At 40.6% G+C, this 21,926-nt stretch overlaps 3 protein-coding genes across 4 annotated transcripts; all 3 read left to right on the top strand.

Moving 5' to 3' along the window:
* The first annotated feature begins 12,526 nt into the window (after positions 1 to 12,526).
* Positions 12,527 to 15,794, top strand: LOC125298500 (sialoadhesin-like). The gene is made up of 7 exons (XM_048249272.1): positions 12,527 to 12,740; positions 13,316 to 13,627; positions 13,728 to 13,982; positions 14,550 to 14,819; positions 15,097 to 15,363; positions 15,471 to 15,560; positions 15,707 to 15,794. Coding segments are annotated over exons 1-7 (1,293 nt in total). The 5' UTR covers positions 12,527 to 12,643; the 3' UTR covers positions 15,709 to 15,794.
* A 579-nt stretch (positions 15,795 to 16,373) lies between these two features.
* Positions 16,374 to 19,087, top strand: LOC125298538 (histone H2B-like). Of its 2 annotated transcripts, XM_048249324.1 has the most exons (2): positions 16,374 to 16,430; positions 18,735 to 19,087. In XM_048249324.1, the coding sequence occupies exons 1-2, from the start codon at positions 16,418 to 16,420 to the stop codon at positions 19,085 to 19,087; spliced, it is 366 nt and encodes a 121-aa protein (XP_048105281.1). In that variant the 5' UTR covers positions 16,374 to 16,417. The 2 variants fall into 2 exon arrangements, with proteins under 2 accessions (XP_048105281.1, XP_048105279.1); XM_048249322.1 differs by lacking the exon at positions 16,374 to 16,430 and having other exon boundaries at positions 18,713 to 19,087.
* A 749-nt stretch (positions 19,088 to 19,836) lies between these two features.
* Positions 19,837 to 20,451, top strand: LOC125298533 (histone H2A-like). The gene has a single exon (XM_048249318.1). It carries the CDS (start codon positions 20,074 to 20,076, stop codon positions 20,449 to 20,451), a length of 378 nt encoding a protein of 125 aa, XP_048105275.1. The 5' UTR covers positions 19,837 to 20,073.
* The last annotated feature ends 1,475 nt before the right edge of the window (positions 20,452 to 21,926 follow it).

Here is a 21,926-nt window from a genome sequence, read left to right as displayed (position 1 = left end):
TCGACATGTTGACTTTAATGTCGACATGTCGACTTTAAAGTCAACATGTCGAGTCGACATGTTATTCTCGAAACTCGACATTTCGAGAATAAAGTTGAAATGTCATGTAGACGTAAAGATGTATTTAACATTAACGTGACATTGCTTGCTTATTCTTTCGTCAACTCCATGCTTGTAACAGAGATAGCTGTTTATTGTCCCTAGGTTTACAGAAACACCTATTAATACGTAGCCTATGGAGTGCTGCCGACCACAGTTCATTACGGCCCAGAATGCCTTGCATGTCTTTACAACAAAACAACACAGTAAAACCTAAATGCCCGTAAACATATGCATTTGCATACTTGTAACATTTTTAATAATACTCTCCCATCATGATATTTAACAATAATGAAAAAAATAATTTGAATACCATCAATGTGAAAACAACTCAACTATATACAGCTACTGTTCCCCTTGCTATTTCAGTTTGTAAGTCCATACTATCCCATGGCAGAGCAAGGATTTCATGATTGGGCAAGATTGCCTGGAGAAATTGTGGCTACCCAGAGGCATTGAGCATACTTGGAAGGCGTTGTGATAGAAGGTGAATGGTGCAAAGGTGAATGGTGAGAGTTACCAAATACCTGTGGGTGGTTTGCAAAATGATGGAAACTTTTGGAATACTTCTTTTTTTTTTAGCTTATGCACCCTCACATTGGAGTCCCCAGTTCATATACAAAATTTGGTATCGATATGTGACAGTGTTCCTGAGATATGGATTCACTTCCTGTTTCGAGCTTAACCCCGATTTCGCTTTGGCTGTGACGAAAGCAAACGCTGGCAAATCAAAAAATCCTTCTAGTAACTTTTGTGAGGCTTGGTCCAATGATAATGTAATGCCAAGTTTATTGGCATGCTCGACCAAATTTAGACCTGTGAAAATTTAGTTTTAAGCTTTCTATTCAATCCAATATGGCGGATCTAACGAATACCGCTCCACTTGACGCGTCATCTTCTCGAGCAAGTTACACCGGTACTGCCCGACGCTTTAAAGTTAAAAGGGTCCCTGTCTCCAAAGGGCCTAGGCACAGGAGCTGGAAAAAATTAGGAGACGGGAATAATAATAATATTAAGAAGAAAACTTAAGAAGAACAATAAGTGTGCTGCTTTGCAAGCACACTTAATAACCAACAGTACAACTTCTACAACAACTTTCACAACATTATTTTACTCTTTTCTTACCACACTGAATTGTACTTCAATTTCAAGGTAAAGAAACATAAGCTTGCAAGGACGAAAAAACTAACTGCATGGCTGATCGTCCGGGCAAGCATAAGTTAGCTAACCATTACAGAAAACATTAAATAGCTAGCTAACCATTTGACTTACTTAGCTTAGACAAAAAAACACCTCCTTAACTGATTTTGCACATTAGGGGAAAAACTAAAGGATAGAGGAAATACATATTCTCTAGACTATCCATTAGTTGGTAGCTAGCTTTTACTGCTATGACTAGCAATCCTAGATGCTATAAAATATTCCGCTCAGCAATAATATCCACTAATCTAACGGTTATATTAAATAATATAGGACTAGTTATATTCATTAAGTGTCTGTGTTCTTAAGTTTACTCACCACAAGCATTGGGTGGCAAAGGATTACGTTGGATGCAAGTTCAACTTTCTCCATGTGCTTTCCTTTGGAAAAGGCAGGTGGTGACGCGAATAGATTTGCCAATAGGTGGCAGTATAGTGCATACGGCTCTGTGTAGGGCTAGTTGTGTTAACTTTCGTATTTTGGTTGAAACAACAACATGCTTGTTCATTTAACTTAGAATGAAGTTGTGCCAGTAAAAACTTAGTATTTCTTTTTGTTTGGACAATTTCAATAGACTTAAGTTGTATCAACATAAGAAACAGACTTGAAACAACTAAATTGCCATGTTATTTTTTACAGTGTGTGTAGCTCACTGATCATTGGCAAAGATCACTGATCATTGCCAAAGGACATCGTTGAAACTAATTGAACTCAATTGAACTCAATCTAACTAAATTGAATTGTCAACACTTGTAGAGCCTTTTAACCTTCATAACTCTTGCTCAGCTCGCCTAGGCTACTCTACATTGATTGAAAGCATCTGAATTCAATCTAAAATGGGCTTCCCCTCTGTGCTTCTCATCAATTCCTTTAAACTAAGAGACATGGTAGTTCCCTCATTGATGCCACTAGTAGTACCAAAGTCCTTTTAGGCAAGTCCCTCCACTCGGCGGCCATATACCAACGTTTTATGGGCACTCATCGGGTACAGTCTTTGGCAGAACTGCGGCGTGAAGGCTTCATGACACCAATCTTGCTCCAGCGGCAAGATCACAACACATGATTGGCACGATGTCTTCACAACACACCATATGATTGGCTAAATGTATTCACATCACACCACATGATTGGCTCAATGTATTCACATGTCGACGCTTTGCCGAGGAAGGGGTGGATATGTGTAGAGACAACGCCATATTGGCGTGACAAACTAGCCCTATGCATTTCTATGGAGTATTTTTTGAGTGCTGTGTCTCCACATTAGAAAGTCTCTGGTAATACCAAAGTCCTTTTAGGCAAGTCCCTTCACTCGGCGGCCATATTGCAACGCTTTTTGGGCACTCATCGGGCATCCTATTCAGCAGAAATACGCGTGTGCAAGGCTTCACGACACCAGAGCCCGTTTACGGAGAGCCGGATCACCCCTATTAACTCCATTGTACCTGCAATCTGCTGCAGTTCCGCTAGGGCGATCACTTAATAAGTGCAAAACAATGGGGTCTATGGAGCTAGATCGGCTAAATGTGTCTCTTTCACCTGGTTGTCGTTGAAAAATCGAAGATTGGATTGTGGTTTCTGCAAGATCAATATGGATTATAGGTCAAAAGTTCAATGAACGAGTACTTACGTCCTTTCGATTTCTTACAGGTTGGGTCGTTGTTGCCCACAACACACTAGCTTTCTGCTAATGAATGATGTCATTGACGCATTTGAAAGGCTTTTTAGAACAAAGAAGTGACTCAAAAAATATAATACTCAGCGGTGTGTATTTTCTGTGCCCCCTCTTTTGCATGCAACATTCAAATTTCTGGGCAAAAAATGATATCCTGAGAAAAGTGGATTTGAGGGGTACAGCTCCATAGACCTCCATTTATTCTGCACTTATTCGTGAGCGCCCTCATGTGGAACCAGAACAGGAACTGCAACCAGTTCAGAAACCGGAAGTTTCCCGAGAGTGGCGGTTCTCCCCTTATTAGACATTCTCTGACGACACCAACCTTGCTCCAGCTGCAAGTTCACAACACATGATTGGCACGATGTCTTCACAACACACCATATGATTGGCTCAATGTATTCACATCACACCACATGATTGGCTCAATGTATTCACATGTCGACGTTTTGCCGAGGAAGGGGTGGGATATGTGTAGACAACGGCTGGCGTTACAAACTAACCCCATGCATTTCTATGGAGGATTTTTTGAGTGCTGTCAGAGACTTTCTAATGAGGAGACACAGCACTCAAAAAATCCTCCATAGAATATATGTAAGTAGCCTTCAGTTTCAGTTGAAAATTTGTATCTAACACTGTTTATCTTTTTTTCTTCTAGGTGCTGCTTCACTCTGCTACTGGTGGTGGATCAGGCTGACTGCAACCGTTGGTCAATGGATGCAGCACATGAGAATTTCTAAACGAAAAAGAGTGAATAATTCACCTGCTTTTCAAACTGATAACAAGTTGTCAATGGTTATTTATGCAAGTTTGTGTAGCCTAAACCATACCTAGACCTAGCCAAATTTATCCTGGCTGTAGATAAAGCAGGATATGAATTTCCCAAAATAACTTTACAGCACTGGTATTACTACTGTACTTTGTTACAGTATTATCCATAAGTACTGTGATTAAAAATACGGTAGACAATTCAATACTGTATACATTACAGCACTAGTAGTAGTACTGTTGTTTGCATTTACAGTATCAGACATAGGTACTGTGATTTCATATACAGTAGGTGTACTGTAGAGTGAAATACAGCAACTTACTGGTTATTTGCTGCCAGCAAGTTGCTGTAAATTTTACGTTAAACTTTTTACAGTGTAATGCACCTGACTTCTGATGGCTCAGATAGCCTAGGCAACGGCATGACCTCTCTGCAATTGCAAATTGCATCTCTAGTTGCTTTTATGACTCTATTGCTAAGCTTGCCTAGGCTTCTCTACTCTGCATGTATTAATTGCACCTATTCAATCTAAAATGGGCTGCCTTTATTTGCCTCTCATCAATTCCTTAAGACTGCTTGGCCTATTATTTCATCCACTCAACTCATATGGCTACTGTGAAAATTACATAAGGAAACTTTGATTCTAAATTGACTTTGATTGACACATCACATTTTTCTCTGGCTTCGCAATTTGCGTAGGCTATCTAGTTGATTAATGCACCTGACTTCTGATGGCTCAGCTATCCTAGGCAACGGCAAGACCTCTCTGCAATTGCAAATTGTATCTATAATGGCCATTATATAGATGCAAACACTGGCCATTTCAACTGTCCTGTTCCCTGTTTGTGTGTGTGTGTGGGGGGTCCTGATTGTAGTCATCTATTCCCTGGTTAGCTAAGATGATGCATGCCCTGCTCTCCCATGTGTGTGCAGAAATTGTTGGCTAATACCATAAAGACAGTCATGTTGTTTTACAGTTAGTTTGTCTATGGTTGCCATTATATTTGTATTGATGAGGTTTTTTAATAAAATTATATTATTTTCACATACATACTGGTTAATGTGTGTTTTTAATATATAAAATAATATTGTAGGAATAAATGCTGTAGCATTACTGCAAATAAGTATATATAAGTATATATACTCTTTTGATCCCGTGAGGGAAATTTGGTCTCTGCATTTAGCCCAATCCGTGAATTAGTGAAACACACACAGCACACAGTGTACACACAGTGAGGTGAAGCACACACTAATCCCGGCGCAGTGAGCTGCCTGCATCAACAGCGGCGCTCGGGGAGCAGTGAGGGGTTAGGCGCCTTGCTCAAGGGCACTTCAGCTGAAATGATAAAACAGTAGTAGTAAGTACTGTAAATAAAGATACAGTAGTATGTGTACTACTGTAAATCATAATACTGTAGTAGAGCACTACTGTAAATTATGATACAGAAGTGTGCAAAGCAGTGCAAAACAACATACTGAAAATGACAATTGTGTTCATCTCTCCTTCATGTGAAAATGACTCTGAAGGTGTTAAAATATCTTCCTGCAAAAGCATACAAACCTACATAGTGCTGCTTTAAACATGCATCCACGCTTGTGGGCTGGTCTTCACAAGTTAAGGGTACTACCAGAGCCCGTCTACGGAGAGCCTGGCCACTCCGTATTAAGTCCCATTGTACCGAATTTTGGTTGCAGTTCCACCAGAATTCCACTGGGGGCGATCGCCATGAGTGCAAAAAATGAATGGGAGTCAATAAAGCTAGACGGCTAAATTTGTCTCTTTCACCTGATTGTCGTTGAGAAATCTCAGATTTGATTGTAGTTTGTATAAGTTCAACATGGGTTATAGGTCAAAAGTTGAATGAACTAGTACTTAAGCCCTTTTGATTTCTTGCAGGTTGGGTCGTTGTTGCCCATAACACGCTAGCATTGTGCTAATGAATGACGTCATTGACACATTTGAAAGGCTTTTTAGAACAATTAAGTGACTTTAAAAAATATAATACTCAACCAAGTGTATTTTCTTTGCCTCCCCTTTCGAATATAATATTCAAATTACTTGCCAAAAAATTATATCCCGAGAAAAGTGGATTTTGAGGGGTACAGCTCCATAGACCTCCATTCATTCTGCACTTGTGAACGAGCGCCCTCACGTGAAACAGAGAAGGAACTGCAACCAGTTCAGTTCCCCTTATTAAGTGTGCTTGCAAAGCAGCACACTTATTGTTCTTCTTAAGTTTTATTATTATTATTTTTCCCGTCTCCCTAATTTTTTGTCAGCCCTAGCGCCTAGGCCCTTTGAGACAGAGACACCGTTCCAACTTTTAAAACGTCCGTCAGTACCGTGTAAGTTGGTCGCTAAGATGACGCCAGGTGGGCGTGCCATTCGTCCGCCATATTGGATTGAACAGAAAAGCGAAACTAAATTTTCACAGGTCACAATTTGATCCGAACGCCACGAAACTTGACGTACATTATCCTTGGACCAAGCCTCACAAAAGTTACCGGAAGGATTTTTGATTTTTTCAAAAGCGTTTGCCCGTCACAGCCAAACGAAATCGGCGGCGAAGTTCAAACAGGAAGTCGCCATATCTCAGGAACACTGTCACATATCGATACCAAATTTTGTATATGAACTGGGGACTCCAGTGTGAGGGTGCATAAGCTAAAAAAAAAAGAAATATTCCAAAAGTTTCCATCATTTTGGCAAACCACCCACAGGTATTTGGTAACTCCCACCATTCACCTTTTATCCCTTTACAATGCCTTCCAAGTATGCTCAATGTCTCTAGGCAACCTTGCCCAATCATGAAATCCTTGCTCTGCCATGGGATAGTATGGACTTACGAACTGAAACAGCAAGGAGAACAGTAGCTATATATAGCTTACATAATAGAGTTTTTTTCACATTGACGGTATTCAAATTAAATTTTTCATTATTGTTAAATATCATGATGGGAGAGTATTATTAAAAATGTTACAAGTATGCAAATGCATATGTTTACGGGCATTTAGGTTTTACTGTGTTGTTTTGTTGTAAAGACATGCAAGGCATTCTGGGCCGTAATGAACAGTGGTCGGCAGCACTCCATAGGCTACATATTAATATGAATAGGTGTTTCTGTAAACCTAGGGATAATAAACAGCTATCTCTGTTACAAAAACAAGCTGGTAATCGCTCATTGAAGAGGGTACTATGATAAAAAGATTGTTTTCCTAAAAGCATGGAGTTGACGAAAAGAATAAAACAATCAATGTCACGCTAATGTTAAATAGCCTAGAACTATCTGAACGCTAGGTGGCAACGTTTGTATTACATTTCACTAGTGTAGCCTACTTGAAATACGGTGTGAGATTCCCAAGTAAGGAAGGTGCAAATATTATGTAATTTATCATGGGAAATTATTGGAAATGTTATTTCTTGTTTATTCTAATTGCAAACCACACACATCCATTCGAATCACACGCATACACATTTAATACTGAAAGACTATCATTTCGTTTATTTGATGTTGCCTTAGCAACACAGCCTTCAGAGCAAAGATTCTAGAACAGGGAGTCAGAGAGACACGCTTTGAGTTTGTGGCCAAGAACCTAAAATATCGGTTTCCATGTGCTGGATGGTGTCGCCCTTTATGAAAGTAAGTGTTTTATACAGTTAACGTTACAGACATAATGAGTCATGTTGTAGTGGTCAACATAAATGTGCCCCTTCTGTTATTAGAATGCTAAGCGGAGAAGCATGCTAAGCAGAGATTTAGCATCATTAATTTCTTGTGTGGCTAGCTATAGGGAGGAGGAGATGTAGTGCTATGTTGCTAATTGGGATTTATGTTGTTTAGCGTAATGCCATGGTCATTTGATATGAGATGCTTGCACTCGTAACTTCGTCACGTGTAACTTTAGGACTGCTATTTTTTTACTAACAGTAATTCACGAAAACACTTTAGCCCTAAAAGTAGCACCTACGTCTGTGACGGCTTAAAAGAAGTGGCAAGGACTCCTAACGCGATGTTTTTTGAAATGCGTCTACTATTGTCTACAGGAGCTTCCAATCGCGAGGAACTTGCATTGTAGGCATAACTAAGGGATGCAATAACACCACCAACAACCAAAACTAGCCTACTCATTGTCAACATGTACATGAAATGTAACGTTTCATGTGGATCAAATTAAAATGTTTTCTTTGCAAACGTAAGCATAGGCATATGGTGACAGATTAATTTATTAATGCTGCTGTGTGAATCACGGTAAGCCTTGAATGAAGTGGCCACTTCTTAATGGGACCCACTGTATGGAAGTGGGATAAGTAAAATAGAGATGTTTTTAAATAAGATAAGGTTAATCAAAATTCTACGATATGCCCGCTTGACAACGGCAGAGATAGAACTGGCCTTTGGCCATAGCAACCATCCATTTAGAACGACTGGCCTTCATAGCAACCAAAGATCTGAGCTGTGTTGCAATGTGAGGCAAAGTATAGAAAGGTGATGAAACATACAGAGACAGATCAAGAAATATAGTGCAATGTAGACAGTAGTATACAGTTGATTTACAGACGGTGGTTTAGAGTAATATGAAGTATTCCTTTATTCTGAGAGGCTACATCAATAGGCTCTCAAAACAACCCCAGGCTCACAAAACAATCCCAAACAGACATACGGTCTTTATAGAGCAAATCCATATAGATTATTTGTCAAATAAACCAGTAAAACATAATTTGTGGGATGGAATATATAACATTCACACTCATAGCTCATATTTTTTTAAAAATAAATCAGTGAAAAAAGTATCCTGACAAACAAGTAGCTTTTTAATGCCTTGGTCATATTTCATAATTTCAATTCCTCTGTAGGTTACCTGATAGCCCAGTTTGAGAGGCTAAAAGACACGTGACATTATTTATTTTGCAGCCAATCACTGCTGTCATTTTATTTTATTGATTTGATCTCAGTCATAGAAGCTAAATTCAAAGGCAGGCCAAAGGTAAAATCCAACGAATCGCATTCAACCCGCAAGGCAATAGTTGAATAGAGCTTTTGAGGTATTGCCACTGCTCCAACACTGAAAGGCACTGTTAGAATGCTTGGATCAAGCCAGGTTCAGCATAGCGTATGTCACTGTCTGCTCACGTTGGTGACCGGACCAGGGCAAGCACACTTTCGCAGTTCCTGCCGGAAATGCAGTCTAGTTAGACATTCTCTCCTATTCTCTCTTCTCCAGTAGCAGAATAACCTCCATTGTCCAATTTAGTCTTGGAAGATGAGAATGATTTCACTCACTGTTATTGAAACACAAGTTTGTTTAGCTGACGCTGTCACATCTTGGGAGATAGGTGGTCGTAGACTTCTGTGGACGACTTACAGTATCCTAAACCTGCTGACTTCTTTCACTGCCACTTGTGAGTCTGAATGTCATCTTGGTTTTCTGACTGTACCCCTTCCCCTGATTTTCAGATGTGTTACGGCATGTAGTGCTACTTTGCTTTTACTCTACAGAAGGGACGTATCATGGGTGGATGGTGCCCATAAAACATAAAACCTCCGCAGCATTTCCAACGAGCCCTGTTGACCTTTTGTTATTTCTCTTGTGGTCAGTGTACTGTAGCTGGCCATAACAAGATGTCTACTAAGAGTCAAATGCAGGCCGTTCAAGTCCAAATGTGCAACAAGGATGTACAGTGCCTAAGTATTCACCCCCATGGATATTTCCACTTTTACTGCTTTTATAAATGGAATCTTGATCAATTTAATTTGACCTTTTTTACAATAATATACTAGAATCCCCTCTTTAATGTCAAAGTGAAAGCAGATTTATACAAAGTAATATTAATTAATTAAAAATATATAATGCAAAATAAACAATTGCATAAATATTCACCCCCTTCAAGTCAGCATTTAGATGCAGCTTTGATTAGAGCAATGGAGCCAGAGTCTGCGTGGATAGGTCTCAGTTAGGCTTGTACATCTTGATACTGCAATTTTATTTTGCGAAACTGCTCAAGCTCTGTCAGGTTGGAAGGGGATCGGGTGTGAACAGCCCTTTTGAAGTCCAGCCACAGCTTTTCTATAGGATTGAGGTCTGGGCGTTGACACAGCTTCTCCAGAACATTCATCTTATTGTGTTTCTGTGTAATTTTTGCTGTATGCTTTGGCTTATTGTTTTGTTGCAAAGTAAATCTCCACCCAAGTTGTAGTTTTCAATCAGAAAACTTTGAATCAGATTGTCCTCCTGGATTTCCATATATTTTGCTGAATTCATTTTACTTGTACCTTTACAAGCCTTTCAGGGCCTGCTGCCAAGAATTATCCCCACAGCATGATGCTCCCATCATCAAATGCTTCAAATTAGGGATGGTGTGTTTTTGGTGATGCACAGTGTTTGGTGTCCGCCAAAAATGGCATTTAGTCTGATGGCCAAAAAAGCTACATTTTGGTCTCATCAGACCAACGAACCTTCTTTCATTTGACCTCCCACATGCCTTTGGGTGAATTTTAAGTCGAGATTTAATAAGAGCTTTGCCACTCACCCATAGAGCACTGACTGGTGAAGAACTCGGGCAAAAGTTGTTGTATGCATAGTTTCTCCCATCACAGCTGCTGAAGCTTTTAACTTCTTCAGAGTTTTCATAGGTGCCTTGCTGGCCTCCCTCAGCATTATTCTTTTTGAACGGTCACTCAGTTTGTGGTGAAGGCCTGCTCTAGGCAGATTTGCAGATTTTGTACATAATCAGCATAATATATCAGCATCAGACAGTTCCTCTGGTTATGGTTACATAGTGGAGGGCAGTTTAGTGACTCTGACAGGCAGCAGTGATGCCAACCCACCAGTGCACAACTACACCTGGTACAGGAGGAGTGGAGATAAAACTGCAGGTGGCAACAGGACAGAAGTACAGCATCACCAACCTCAGCTCTCAGGCCAGAATAATTTTTTAATAAGGTTGGGGACAAGAATTCTTCTGATCTTCTGGTGAACGTTTATTTCAGTTGTTTCTTTGAGTTGTTTGGAGTGTTATTTTGTCTTCATGGTGGATTTATAGCCAGGAATACTGATTGACCAGTGGCTGGACTTTCAAGACGCAGGTGTTTTTATATTACTATACTATACACATTCACTGAACTCAGTCCATCTCCATTTCACTTATTGTGAGACTATTAGCCACAATTACTTTGTAGAAATTTGCTTTCACTTTGACATGAACTGGAGTGCATCACTTCAATATCTGACAAAAAGACCCTGAACAAACTGATCAACATCTTGGACAATGAGTGTCATCCACTCCACAGCACTATTGTAAAGCAGAAGAGCCTGATCAGCTGGAGACTCGCTCACTGCCTTGCACAACAGACAGACTGAGGAAGTCATTTGTCCCCAGGGCCATTGAACTGTTCAATGCTTCACTTAAGGGAAGAGCAGGGATGGATTACTGGACGGGCCTACCGGGCCCAAGCCCAGGGGCCCAAGGGGTCAGGGGGCCCTTAAGCCCAAGCCTTTGCATGAAATCATTGCCTCAATATCAACACATCAGGATGTAGGCTATGAATCTGATTGAATTTAGTATTGGCCATCCCCAAAATGCACCAGAATACAGGAAATCACATCAAACAAATTTAAAATTTCTGAGGGAGGACCCCCAAACCCCACTTCCACATATGCGACAATTAGTGGGGGGCCCTTAATACATCTGGGCCCAGGGGCCCGAAAGTTCATAATCCGTCCATGGGGAAGAGGAGAGATAGACTTCTCCGCATAGTCTGTCTGCCTCTCCACCCTCTCCATATTTGGGTACTGTCTGTCCACTAGCCACTTTTTACCACTGTCTTACTGCCTCACTGTTTGCGTGCTATATTAGCACATATGCATAACCCCTCCCTCCATGCCACTGCCGGATTGTGGCCACACTTATACCTTTTCTTAATATAGTTTATATATATATGTATTTTTTTCTATAGTTTTTTTTTATATTACCTTGCCTACTCTCTGATATGTCCATATTTATTTTACACTGGTCTCTAGACTTTATTCTTGCACTGTTGCACTGTTGGACTTACTCATTTGCACCATCACCATGACACTCACTCACACAGAGGACCTTATACCTTACTATGCACAGAGAATCACAGGCTCAGTCCCTGCCTCAGTCATTGCAAGCACCTCTTGATTAATCACCCACTATGTGGATACTGTTTTTAGAATTGATTTAGATTAAGTGTTATTTAGTATAATTTGTATTTTAGTATATTCTTTATCTTCTACTGTCCTTATTGCTTAGTTGTGTTTTTTATATTATATACTTTTAATTACTTTTTTCTGCTGTTAGTGAATGTGTGTGTGTGATGTCTGTATGCTACTGAGACCTTGAATTTCCCCTTGGGGATCAATAAAGTATCTATCTATCTATCTATCTATCTATCTATCTATCTATCTATCTTATATAATTTTTAACAACCTGCATAAAATGTGGGACAGCCAGGCCCCTTTTCTATTGAATGAGTATGTTATCACTAGATACATCTACTGGAAATATTTGCTGCCAGTTTCTATTTCAACAGAAGAAGGATGTGTGTAGATAACTGAATGTTGACACACAATCAGTTCCTCCTCCTGTGATTTCTACAGGGCTTGTGTTGATCATTTAGACTTTTTGTTAAGAGCCAGAGTCACTTTCAACCAGTAAGTAAGTACAAAATATGACTAAAACTGTTATTATTTTTCTTTCTTTTCTTTCTTTCTTTCTTTCTTTCTTTCTTTCTTTCTTTCGTGCATGTATATATCAGGTGAAAATGCAGTTTTGGTTTTCCCATCTTGTAATATGTGGTACATAACCATCTTCCGCTCACACTCTTTTTTTAGCATTTGGTGTAACTGACGAAACCTCTTGTATATTTGGGAAACCTTTTATGATTGAAATGAGCTTCTGTTGTTTTCTTATGCAGGATGGTACAGTCATGCATGTGGTATTCACTAGTTTGGTGTTGATTCTGCTCTTCCATCCAGGTTTGAAACTTTTCACTAATACATCCTGTATTCACTAATACATCCTGTATTCACTAATACTAAGGTGCTGTGGTTTCAGCTTCCTCTAGCAGTTTAGTGTGTCTTCACCACACCCAGGGTCAGCTGTCTGTCATATTTCCCACTTATAGCGCAGCATGGCAGTTCAAAGATATATTGTGACAAAGGGGCCAAGACAGTCACCATATAATAACAGTCAATACACCGTTGAGTAGAGTGGTCTATTTAGCATGCGACCTCATGAGCACACATTTAGTCTTTTGCAAATTGCATTCTACACTTTATTGTGTACACAACAACAAGCTACTGAGTAAATGAATAAAGCTGAAATAATATCCAACGTTGTGAGTTGTTATGGTTATAGTTTGGTTTTATTGGTACTTATAAGCACACATACAAAGATCTATTTTGTGATGCATCTCAGGGATGATACTGAATTAAACGCTGAAACGAGAATTGTTGGTTTGCTAGGAATAGTCCACTGTAAGAAAGTGCATAATGTGCAGCCATATCCCAATGTGTGACTCAAGTAAGCCATGTTTGTGATTTCACCTTAGGTAGTCTCGACTCCTGGGGAGTAAACTATGCCACGCAAAGCAAATGTGCCCCTCTGGGTTCAACAGTAGACATTGGATGCTCCTACACATATCCCAGTTATTACACAATCAAAAGCACAATTTGGAAGAGAAATTACATATCACTGTATTTTAACGAATATAGTCGTTCAATATATCTGGGTGACAAATATAAGAACTGTACCCTGATGATAAAAGATCTGAGATACAGAGATACAGGAGAATATAAATTCAGATTTGAAACATATTCAACTGGATGGACTGCTCAATCAGCCTTCAAACTGTACGTCACAGGTAATCTATTTTTTTTTCTGCACCAATGTCAGGAAATATTTTATCTTTGTAAAACAACAACAGAATAATTGACAGTATAACTTTTCATTTAATTTCTCAGCTCTGCTGGTAGAGATGAGTCCAGCCACAGTGACAGAGGGTCAGAGTGTGACTCTAACCTGCAGCACCACCTGCCGTCTGAGCACCAACACCACCTACACCTGGTACCAGAACACACAGCTTGTTACTAGGCAACACACGACAGACAACAAGCTGATCCTCAACCCAGTCAGCAGTGGAGACTCAGGCACTTACTCCTGTGCAGTTAAAGGACACGAGACTCGTCCCTCACCTGACGTGACCCTCAGTGTCCAGTGTGAGTACATGGGGTTTGTTTATTTATTTATTTATTTATTTATTTGTTTGTTTGTTTGTTTGTTTGTTTACCGTTGAGTATGACCAAAGTCCTTTTAGGCAAATCCCTCCACGCTTCCAAGCTCCACGCTTTTTGGGCACTTATCCGGCATCTATTTCGACAGAAATGCGCGTGCGCAAGGCTTCACGACATCAACATGCTCCAGCGGCGAGATCACATCATGATTGGCACAATGTCTTCACAACAAACCACATGATTGGCTCAATGTATCCACAACACACCACATGATTGGCTCAATGTATTCACATGTCGACGTTTTGCCGCGGAAGAGCTGGGATATGTGAAGACAACGTTACAAACTTACCCCATGCATTTCTACGGAGGATTTTTTGAGTGCTGTGTCTCTTCATTAGAAAGTCTCTGGTATGACTGCCTATTTCCATGTTTGTCTGCATATTTGATCAGTAATATCTGTATGTTTAAACACAAGTTTTTGTGTGTGTGTGTCAGAAATGTATCATTTACTAGTTCAACATCAACTATGTCAACTGTGTTTTTTAAATGCAGATGGCCCAAGGAATATATCAACATCAGACAGTTCCTCTGGTTACAGAGTGGAGGGTGATTCAGTGACTCTGATCTGCAGCAGTGATGCCAACCCACCAGTGCACAACTACACCTGGTACAGGAGGAGTGGAGACAAAACTGCACAGGTGGCAACAGGACAGAAGTACAGCATCACCAACCTCAGCTCTCAGACCAGCGGACGGTACTACTGCCAGGCAGAGAATGAGGTTGGGGACAAGAATTCTTCTGATCTTCTGGTGAACATTTATTGTGAGTACTGTAATGGGGTTGTTGTTTGTCTGGTGGAAGAAATGCTGAAAAGTTATGTGCAAAATGTTATATATGAAAATAATTATATGATAATTAATGTTCTCATTCAGTTAATTATATAATTTGTTTTGAACTTTAAAAATGAGCCTCAAATAATACTTCAGTTCGACCGAGTCCCAGAGTGAAGCTCAGTTAGCCTCATCTAGAGTAGAGAATGCCAGCATGACACATATACGCCTTTGTGGATCTCCGATGATCCTATTTTGCCTTGAAACAGATGCCCCAAGGAACACCTCAGCAACGGTCACTCCCTCTGGTAACACAGTTGAGGGCAGTTCAATGACTCTGACCTGCAGCAGTGATGCCAGCCCACCTGTGTCTACCTACACCTGGTACAAGAGCAGTGGAACTGAAACCATTCTCAGAGGCCCTGGGCCACATCTGAACCTCACTTTGGCCTCTGGTGATGGTGGAGTTTACCACTGTGAGGCACTCAATGAAGTGGGCTCCCAGAACTCGACCGTGGTAGAGGTCATTTTAAGAGGTGTGATGTAACATGGAAGCCTTTATTTTTGTGAGAAAATTATTGATTGTATATGTTGGTCAAGTGATTTGACTTTTTTGGTATTGTTTTCTTTTAATTTCACGCAGGTGGTACCGCACATCCGACTGTATTCCCCCTCATAGCAGTGGGAGTGGCACTGGTTGTGGCTCTTACTCTGGTGACTGGGATTGTCTGTTGTAGGTGTGCTTGCTCACGTTTTAACCTAAGTTTTGAAATCAATTACACATACATATTCACATGAATGCATACTATGTAGGCTGTTAGTTGACACACACTACTGTCTATGAGTACTGTATGTTTGACAGGGGGATGTGTATTTCAGAAAAAGGAAAAAGAAGGCATCAACAGAGGTCACACAAAGGACATCGGATGACGGACAGATGAGACTACTGAGAGAGGGCTTGCAAGACACTGAAGAGGTCAGCCAGTCTTAGGGAATGATCAGACAGGACGCGTTTTTTTTTTATGTTGTTTAATGTTGCATTAAGCGTTTTGCACCCTGCTTATGCACCCAGTGCGCCTCGCGTTTTTTGTGACTAATGCGCCTCGTGTTTTTGCGGAGGCGCCTTGAGTGCTTCAAATTGAAAAAAGTTCAACTCCAAGCGGAAAAGTGCCCGTGTTTTTATGAAAAGATAGTACACCGTCCTGTCTTGTCGCACCCTTACACAGACATTGTAATTTATTTGCAAGGACGAACTAGTTATGGTGATACAGATGCCAATGCTTTTTACAAAGATTGTGGTGTACGCATTCCTCTGTACTCTAGTATCTCTCCACCCTCTACAGGGAGACTCCATTCATGTGTATGATGACATCTCGGCAGCGGCCGGGACCTCTGACCAAGCGGTCTCAGGGGGAGACAGAGTGGACTCAGGGGAAAATGAAGATGACGTCCAGTATGCCAGTGTCCAGTTCAAGGCCAAAAACAAGGACGCGGCGGTGCAGGACGCTACAGCCATGCAGTCTCAGAAGGATGAAGAGGAGGAGGAGGAGGATGTTGAGTATGCCTCAGTGAAGTTCTCCAGTCTCTCCAATGCAGTCAATACGTAAGTCGCATGTACCTTCCCAGTACTCATATGGAAAGCACCATTACTCCTCTAAAGGTCATGTTCATTGTCTATGTAGAATATAATAGTATGTTTACACACATGATGACCCATTTCTGGAATTTATGGAACTTTTATTTGCTGCCAGTCTTGGCAAGGACTCTCTGGCAGAAAAGATATTGTATCACAATGGGATCTTCCTGGTAAATAATGGATACATTAAACAAATCTATTAATTCTATAATCTTATTTCAAAATGGGATACAATTGCAATGTTTTAAATATGTTTCGCCCGGTTGCCCTTGGATTACAAATTGTTACAAGTGGCAACCAGATTTGGTTAGCTTTGAAACCAAAATCTCATGCCTGGTTGCAAAGCTGGCAACCAATTTTAACCACTTTTAAAAGTTAATGTTGAGCCCTGATGTATAGCAATTTGAATTTCAGTTGAGCTGTATGTTTTGATAAGTATGCTCGAATAAAATACTTTGAAGTTAACTTATATGATGTATAGTTATTGGTAATAGTAGAAGCAGTAGTAGAGGCCTAGTAATAGTAGTTTATGTTTATGGTATTTGGCAGACACTATTTTACAGTATATCAACACTACATTGAAACAATGAAAATAATGAGTATTCATATTAACAAAAAAACATAAACATACAAACCATAAATCATAACATGTAAGAAAATGAATTAAGTGCAAAGTAAACAGAGGAGTCTTTCTTGAACATTTCTTGAAAATCCCTTGACTTTCTAATGAGGAGACATAGCACTCAAAAAATCCTCCATATAAACAGAGACTTTCTAATGTGGAGACACAGCACTCAAAAAATACTCCATAGAAATGCATGGGGCTAGTTTGTCACGCCAATATGGCCGTTGTCTACACATATCCTACCTTTGCCTACAAAGTAGTCTCCGGTTCTGCTCCCACCTACTTGAATGCCCTCATACAGACTTACACTACCTCCAGACCGCTGCGCTCCTCTGACGAACGACGTCTAGCTCTACCACCCGCACGCTCAAGCCAATCCAAACTTTTCTCATCTGTTGTTCCTCGTTGGTGGAACACACTGCCAGTTCCTACAAGGGCAGGGACATCCTTTTCCACTTTCAAAAAACTCCTGAAGACCCAGCTCTTTAGAGAACATCTACTCTCCTAGCAACACTTACAACAAGTCTTACTGATCCTAGCACTCACCAGCCATTTTAAACTGACAAGTAACTGTTAAAATACAGCACTCACCGACGCACTTATTCTTACTGTACTCTAATGTTTTTTTAAACTGTCCTAAAATTGTGAGAATTGTTCTAAAACTTACTGTTTACCATGTTGTTAGTCGCTTTGGTTAAAAAAGCGTCAGCCAAATGTAATGTAATGTAATGTAATGTAACATATCCCACCCCTTCTTCGGCAAAACGTCGACATGTGAATACATTGAGCCAATCATGTGGTGTGATGTGAATACATTGAGCCAATCATATGGTGTGTTGTGAAGACATCGTGCCAATCATGTGTTGTGAACTCGCCGCTGGAGCAAGATTGGTGTCGTGAAGCCTTGCGCACGCGCATTTCTGCCAAAATGGATGCCCGACGAGTGCCCAAAAAGCGTTGTCAAATGGCCGCCGAGTGGAGGGACTTGCCTAAAAGGACTTTGATATAAATGCATGGGGTTAGTTTGTAACGCCAATATGGCAGTTGTCTACGCATATCACACCCCTTCAGCGGCAAAATGTCAACATGTGAATACATTGAGCCAATCATGTGCTGTGTTGTGAATACATTGAGCCAATCATATGGTGTGTCGTGAAGACATTGTGCCAATCATGTGTTGTGATCTCGCCACTGGAGCAATATTGGTGTCATGATGCCTTGCGCACGCGCACTTCTGCCAAAATAGATGCCCGATAAGTGCCCAAAAAGCATTGCAATATGGCCACCGAGAAAGAGGACTTGCCTAAAAGGACTTTGGGTATGTGTAGACAACTGCCATATTGGCGTTACAAACTAACCCCATGCGTTACTATGGAGGATTTTTCGGGTGCTGTGTCTTCTCATTAGAATGTCTCTGCCCAAAGTCTCTGGGTATAAGCTACGTACTGACGATTTGTGGGTGGTGCTAGTGTGGGCCGTTCGTTTCTGGAAAGGGGCGTGGTGTGTGTGTGGGAGGAATGACTGATCAGAGACTTTCGTTCATCATTTGCATAGGGTGTTGTATTTAATCGGGGCACCAAAAACGTAACTTACATTGAACAGAGATCGCTTCTCTTTTTGCGTCATGCCTGAACCCGCAAAGTCAGCGCCCAAGAAAGGCTCCAAGAAAGCAGTGACGAAGACTGCTGGAAAAGGAGGCAAGAAACGCAGAAAGTCCAGGAAGGAGAGTTATGCCATCTACGTGTACAAGGTCCTGAAGCAGGTTCACCCCGACACCGGTATCTCTTCCAAGGCCATGGGCATCATGAACTCCTTCGTGAATGACATCTTTGAGCGCATTGGTGGAGAGGCCTCCCGTTTGGCTCATTACAACAAACGTTCCACCATCACTTCCAGGGAGATCCAGACCGCTGTGCGTCTGCTTCTGCCCGGTGAGCTTGCAAAGCACGCGGTCTCCGAAGGAACAAAGGCCGTCACCAAGTACACAAGCTCCAAGTAAAGCGTTTTCTTAACGTCTTAAAACCAACGGCTCTTTTAAGAGCCACCCATATATTCTGAGAAGTAATTCCAAACAACTGATGTATTTTTGTTCTTATACTAACGTCATTAATGTTAATCAGCAATCGGATCCGATCCTTAATACATAAAAAATGCACTGAGTCATAAACCCAAGACCGCCAAAGCAGCGACACTACCTTAAAGTTGTCAAACCCAAAAAGGCGGCATCCAAGCAGTAAATGTTCTGGTCGATTTCAAAGGACTCCTAATAGCCACCCAAAGTTTTTTGTTAATGCTTTTTTTCCAATAGTCACCACTAGGCCAACACATGTCTGTATACATTCACGCCCATAGACTGATATGCTCTCTATAAACTCATACTTCGAAAAAAGCCAAAATTACAGCAGTGAGTGGTAATGAACTAATGGATCATGAATTACATTTTAAAATGTATTATATTCGGTAGATTACTACGTTGTCATACAATATGCCCTATTTTCCATACAACAGTTATTCTGATCAACGTTTCGTTTCCAAACATTATACAAAATATCCAAAATCTTGCAACACAACCATTTCAGTTTGCTACATTGTAACAGTTTTCGGAAAACTACAGTGTGAGTCACCACAGGAAGCTTGGTTTATTATGACCAAAGATTCTAGAACAGCTCAACTCTAGAATATATGATTATGACTATAAAACTGAACCCCTTATCCGGAAACTTTACTTAAACTGGGATATTACTTCTCTACTATGCCATGGGTATCTATTGATTGGAGACAATGCACTGATAGGGAGAAGTGCTACGCGCCACATGGAATTCAAATTCACGTCCCGCAACGAACTACATCTTGATTGGCTCTCACCATTGTGTTGTCAGCCAATTGTGGCACTGAGTAACCCCGCGCTGGTGTGGAATACTACGACATGCCTGACCTTAAGTGAGCATTTGATATCCAGACGCATTCCTAACACCTACTTTAAACATGAGCGGCAGAGGCAAAACCGGCGGCAAGGCCAGAGCTAAGGCAAAGACTCGTTCATCTAGGGCTGGACTGCAGTTCCCCGTCGGCCGTGTGCACAGGCTGCTACGTAAAGGCAATTATGCTCAGCGCATTGGCGCTGGTGCACCGGTCTACTTGGCTGCTGTACTCGAGTATCTGACAGCTGAGATCCTGGAGTTGGCCGGCAACGCTGCCCGTGACAACAAGAAGACCCGTATCATTCCCCGCCATCTGCAGCTGGCTGTGCGTAACGACGAGGAGTTGAACAAACTACTCGGCGGAGTGACCATCGCTCAGGGTGGTGTGCTGCCTAATATTCAGGCTGTGCTGCTGCCCAAAAAGACTGAGAAGTCCAAATAAACCTGTCCCTACAAGTCTTTGAAACAAAGGCTCTTTTAAGAGCCACCCAAATACCGATACAAAAGAAATTCCAAGTTGTTAGGTAATCGACGTATTTTCTCAGTGCTCGCCCATATATATATATATATATATATATATATATTTGATTGAAATGTTTTAATTGAAGATACAATACAATGTTAACTCAAACATTTAAAGTGAAACATATGCCCTATAACGCTCTTTTCCCAGCTCTTGTTCACAAGCCTTGTTTGAGCCACATTAATAGCACGATGTTAATATATGTTCAATAATATGCACAATATTAAGCTGTTATAAGCAGCCTTCATTGCTTCGGAAATGGAAGTATGTAACGACATTTTGCTTCACATTTCTGTTTCTGCAATTCTGCCTGTTTCTGCAATTAACCGTGAATTATGAGCCTGGTATAGAGCTAAATTTGTCTCAATAATATTTGTATATGCGCAGAGGGGGATCCACAAATATTTCTTGATTTGCATGTGTGTTTTTATATCTACAAATAAAAAAATCATATTTGTAACTCGTATATTGATTTTTACAAATATAGATGTGCATTTGTAAATAAAATGCCATTGTAAAACTGAAAACTTCATTTGTGAAATGTGATTCTGCATTTGTGGATCACCAGCACACGCATTCTTGTATACGAGTTACAAATATGATTTTTTTTTATTTGTAGATATCAAAACACACATGCAAATCAAGAAATATTTGTGGATCCCCCTCTGCGCATATACAAATATTATTAAGACAAATTTAGCTCTATATGGTAGCCACCAAGCTATCTGAATGGAATGCGTTTCAGTCGGCTCGGCATATCATGTGCTTCATGTAAATGCTTGGAAAACGGATTATTGAAGACTCACCAATTCCATTCTACAAAGGCAAAATAGTAGATTAGTTTTCATCTATTAATATTCTTGTCCATGTTCCAAATAACACTATTGCAGTCCATGTTTAAAGAGCCCTATCACCAATCTTAGTTTAAAAATGGTCAGTAGTGGGAATCTCAACCTCCTGTAACCTTGTTTTTGTTGCCTTCACGATTTCCTTTTAAAATATTATTATATTTAAAAAGTATACACAATGATAAGCCAGCTGGAATCTGCCGCTCTCTTTGTCTCTCTCCTGCGCGGGCAAGATGCGTTCCCAATTAAGTGGAGTAAGTAAAGAGATTGAGAGAGAGGACCCGAAAAGTATCATCCTTGCATGTAAACATGGTGTTGGTGCATTTTGACATTGTAAACATTCTCGAGGAACAGTGAAACGCAGTTCGCAGTAAAGCCAGAGACTTTCTAATGCGGAGACACAGCGCTCAAAAAATCCTCCATAGAAATGCATGGGGTTAGTTTGTAACGTTGTCTACACATATCCCACGCCTTCCATGGCAGAATGTCGACATGTGAATACATTAAGCCAATCATGTGGTGTGATGTGAATACATTAAGCCAATC

The sequence above is a fragment of the Alosa alosa genome, chromosome 7, assembly GCF_017589495.1.
Source record: "Alosa alosa isolate M-15738 ecotype Scorff River chromosome 7, AALO_Geno_1.1, whole genome shotgun sequence".
In the NCBI taxonomy this organism is placed as follows: Eukaryota; Metazoa; Chordata; class Actinopteri; order Clupeiformes; family Clupeidae; genus Alosa; species Alosa alosa.
The sequence above is the reverse complement of the archived record's forward strand: the minus strand, read 5'-3'. Positions and strand labels throughout refer to the sequence as shown.